Below are 3,945 nucleotides of genomic sequence, written 5' to 3'. Positions count from 1 at the left end.
TTCGAGTCATCCGAGCCCGTGGCCAGAGGTCAGAAACCAATATTCTCGATAGCTGAAGGATCACCACCAGCGGCTAAAACGGCGGCGGCGGCTGCTTCTGATAGCTTTCGTCTCTTCTCTTGGGCCTCTCTCTCTCTTCGTGCCTTAGTTTTGGAACTGCCACTTGGTGCAACTCCACTTAGAATTTTTGTGGCATCATGGGGAGTGAAATTGACAAAGGAGACCTCTTTCGGATCGTTCTTGCCAATGGATGGCATGCGTGCGGACCTGCCGAGGCTGCCAGACTTTCGTAGATAGGAAGACCTTGTTATGATGCCATTAGAATGACCGGCGTGAGATGGAACTGTTCTGATGGGCACTGGTGGAGTAGATTGTACTGGGGTATCGTATCCCAGCATCGACTTTGGGAGTTGAGTCCGTCTTGGAAAGGTGTTGAATTGTTGATGCTGTGGCTGATGATGCCCTGAGTTGTTGAACGGGTCGATGAAATTAACACCCGTCGGATTCGTTGGGGAGCAAAAACTATCGCTTGTGATCTGTGGACCAAAATAATATCCAGGAGAGCCTGGAGGGGAGGGCATCGCAGAATGAGTCTGTTGCCCGTTCATGAAAGCATATAATCGATCTTGTTCAAGCATTGGTGAGCGAGGCTGTTGCTGGTGTTGAAGCATCAGCAGTTGGTTGTGCAGATTGTCGCTTGAAGGTGTTTGATTAAAACGACGCTTGGGCGACATGTTCGGTAAAGTAGTGAACGCACTTGGAGTTGCAGAAGGGGTAGAAGTGGCAGGATACATCATAGCAGCTCCATCTTGTGCAAGTTCCAGACCAGCACCCTGACCCCACCAAGCCTGAGGTGAGGATCCTTGGGCGGAGGATGATGAGCCCTCAGCATCTTCCAGGTCAAAAGACTCCGTGACGGGACATGAGGCGTTAAGACCAGAATAGGCGCTTACAGGTGGCTGAGGCTTCATCATTGGGTCCTCAAAAGAATTACCTGGAGAGAGATACTCATTGCTTGGAGAGTGATGAAGATACTGACGACCCTGGGCGGTTGCGTAAGGGTTTTCCATTTGTTCTTGAAGTTGTGGCATGTTGTGAGGTCGAGAGAGCAAGTTGATAGCGTTTGCTTCCACGTTTGGAGAGAGAGATTCAGTGGACAGGTTATAGTTGCCGTTTAAGTGAGGTGCAACATTGTTGTTCGGGCACAAAAAGCTCGAGCGGGCACTAGATAGTGGCGGGGAAAGCGGGAACAAATCTCCGTGATCTGTTGCAGAATGCTCCCTGCTACCGGTTTGTAGAAAATGTGAGGGCTCCAAATGGGCCTGATACCTGATTGATTCAGTCATTGGATTAGGGCTTGATATATCATAGGCCTGGGGAGTTCGAGCCGTTGCGAGCATTTCTTCGGGGTCGGATAATGAGCTTTTATAATTAACTCGTCGTCTCCAGAGTGGAGCTCTTTTAGCCTGACGCTCGTCTAAAAGGCGGTACTGTTGCACTGCAGACAGGGAACGTCTTGCGGTTGAGTTCGTCAAATAACCCGGCTTGAGTCTAGTACCAGTAGCAATAGTAGCACAGGGGGAGGGGGAGGGGGAATTTGATGGCAGAGTTGGAGCATAAGGGAGAGAAAGATGAGGTTGATGTTGAGAGGCAATGGGAGAGGAGGTATTAATCACAGGAGAAGGAGATGGTGAGGATGAGCCCTGTTTATTAGGACCTTCAGGTTTCACTAAGGAGAAAGAGCCGGGCAGAGGTGAAGCAGCTGCGGACGATTGCAATTGGTCGGCCTTGGGCTTATTAAGGTCCGCAGAGGTAGAACTAGTCGAGTCCAACGGGCTTAGGGTTCGCTCTAGCTCTCCATCCTTTTTGGCACTGGCATCTGGGTTATAATGCCTGTAAGTACTGCTAGTACTGCCCTCCACCACACCACTATTCATTGCAGTGATGGCAATATTCAGTGCAACTTGTGTTCGAACATCACCAGCCTCTCCTTGAACAACATCTTCTTCTGTAACCGCAATTGCAACTGCGTCCACATTCTTGTTCTCGTCCCTGAAATTTGTGAGACTGCCGCTACCACCATCAAGGATATCCGGTGTACCGCTTGTCTCAAAGCCGTCTTGTCTAGCCCATGATAGGGTAGGGTGGTGGCGGTCTTCACTCATGGTAACCTCGATCCCGGGGACTTGGGGTGGCATGTAAGATCCAATCGAGTGCGGATGCTCGAAGGTTGCCCTGAGGGGTCCGGTCTGGTCTTCTACACTTGCTTTTCCCTCAGATCCTGCCTCGGTGGCTGACTGCTGCGCGTGCAAGTACTCCGCGAACAAAGAATCCATTTGATCTGTAGGTGCAAGAGTGCAGGAGGAGTCCCTCGACCACCATGATTCAGACTGAACCCCGTTTTCGGAAGCGTAGGCATCCTTACTCTCTTCTTGCTTCCACATTTGAACTCAAGTTGCCCGGAACACTTCCCAGGAATGCGTCGAGTCGAAACGAGAAAAAAAAAGGAACCAAGGCCTTATCAGCTCTCGACACTCCCAAGATATAGAAGACCCGATGATGATCTTCTTTTTCTATCTTGGATCAACTCTCGAACCAATATAATTCCTTCTCTTCTCTTGATAGCGGTAGATTCCGCGGAGACAGAGAGAGAATATGGCTCTTTCTTTGGACCCGAAGCGATACGTCGAGGGGCAGTGACGACAACACACCTAAACCCGCTCTCCCACTGTCCTCAAGGCCGTGCAGACGCAGATCTTGCCTCCTAGGTTACTCCTCGAGTTAATACAGTAAAGTTTTTGGCCTTATGTATCGCCCGTGGAGTCTAGAATGGCCAGGTGGACGCGCGAGATACTTTTTGAGGTTGTTGGAGGACGATTCGTCTTGATGGTGTGTTATCCCAACAGAAACCCAAAAACGATAAACTTTGCTGGGGGTGAAGGATCGAAGTCGGTCCTTTCCTGATCAGAACTGCGAAAACGAGTGGCAATTGAATTGGAAAGAAATATCAAAAAACGAGAGTGGGTTGTGGATGAAACGAGAGTGGTGTAGTTGGTGATGACTGTCGAGAACCGCGTATAGACGAGGCTCACAATGAAAGCCAACAGTCAATGACGAAAACAAAAAAGAACTTCTACAGTTCGAGGTTCACTCTGATTTATGAGAGTCTTCAATCGTCCACGAAGGCATTAAGAAATCATGATAATATGGTATCCAACCTCGCATCGGATCGTTAGCAAATTTGCGGTTGTTCTTTGATTGACACGGTCCTTAATGACAGGCTCCCATAACATTGAGGATTCCATTGTCTCTCGAATATTGATGATGAAGTAACCGGGTGACCGAGAAGGCTTCGTATCGATCCAAATTGTAAAAGCATTCATTCAACCGTCGTTGCCAACGCGCCACGCTGAGGAACGTGGACCGATGCAGCGAAATTTCCTATCCGGGGAATCGACACAGCAGGCGCCTGATAATCTTGATGTCTAGGATACGGGCGCTACCTGGGCTTGTGGACAGGCGGCATGGAGCAGGGGACCTTGTGCATGTCAGCTGATAGTTGCTTTTCCTTCAATTAAGAACCATCCGCAATGGCCAGGAATTTCTCTGAAAGGTATGGACGCTTTGCGAGAGAAGCGTTCTAGTGTCAATGGAGAAGTCATATGCATCAAATTGATGTAATGGGAAGAAAAAGAACCGAAAGAATGCATTCCTATCCAAGTTTTACCAGGACGCATTCGTCACCCATGGTTTCCTTCTGTGGAGGGAATCGAGCCGAAATTTGGAAATATATGATATTCTTTTTGGTATCAATTACGCAGGCCATCCTTCTATAATTGGTAAAAAGCCGTTGTCTTTTTTTTTTTTTTTTTGTTTCTTCGGTCTTTTTTCTCTTTCGTGCGCTCGGAAACAATATTTCGAACCATGCAAAGAACAAAGTAATCT

General features: G+C 48.5%; 1 protein-coding gene across 1 annotated transcript; it reads right to left on the bottom strand.

The window, feature by feature from the left end:
- Positions 1–29: 29 nt before the first annotated feature.
- On the bottom strand, positions 30–2,444 carry AOL_s00173g221 (uncharacterized protein; the record flags this gene model as incomplete). The annotated part of the gene is made up of 1 exon (XM_011127963.1): positions 30–2,444. The coding sequence occupies one exon, from the start codon at positions 2,442–2,444 to the stop codon at positions 30–32; it is 2,415 nt and encodes an 804-aa protein (XP_011126265.1).
- Between the last annotated feature and the right edge of the window lie 1,501 nt (positions 2,445–3,945).

The sequence above is a fragment of the Orbilia oligospora genome (assembly GCF_000225545.1).
Source record: "Orbilia oligospora ATCC 24927 unplaced genomic scaffold scaffold00173, whole genome shotgun sequence".
Lineage (NCBI taxonomy): Eukaryota > Fungi > Ascomycota > Orbiliomycetes > Orbiliales > Orbiliaceae > Orbilia > Orbilia oligospora.
The sequence above is the reverse complement of the archived record's forward strand: the minus strand, read 5'-3'. Positions and strand labels throughout refer to the sequence as shown.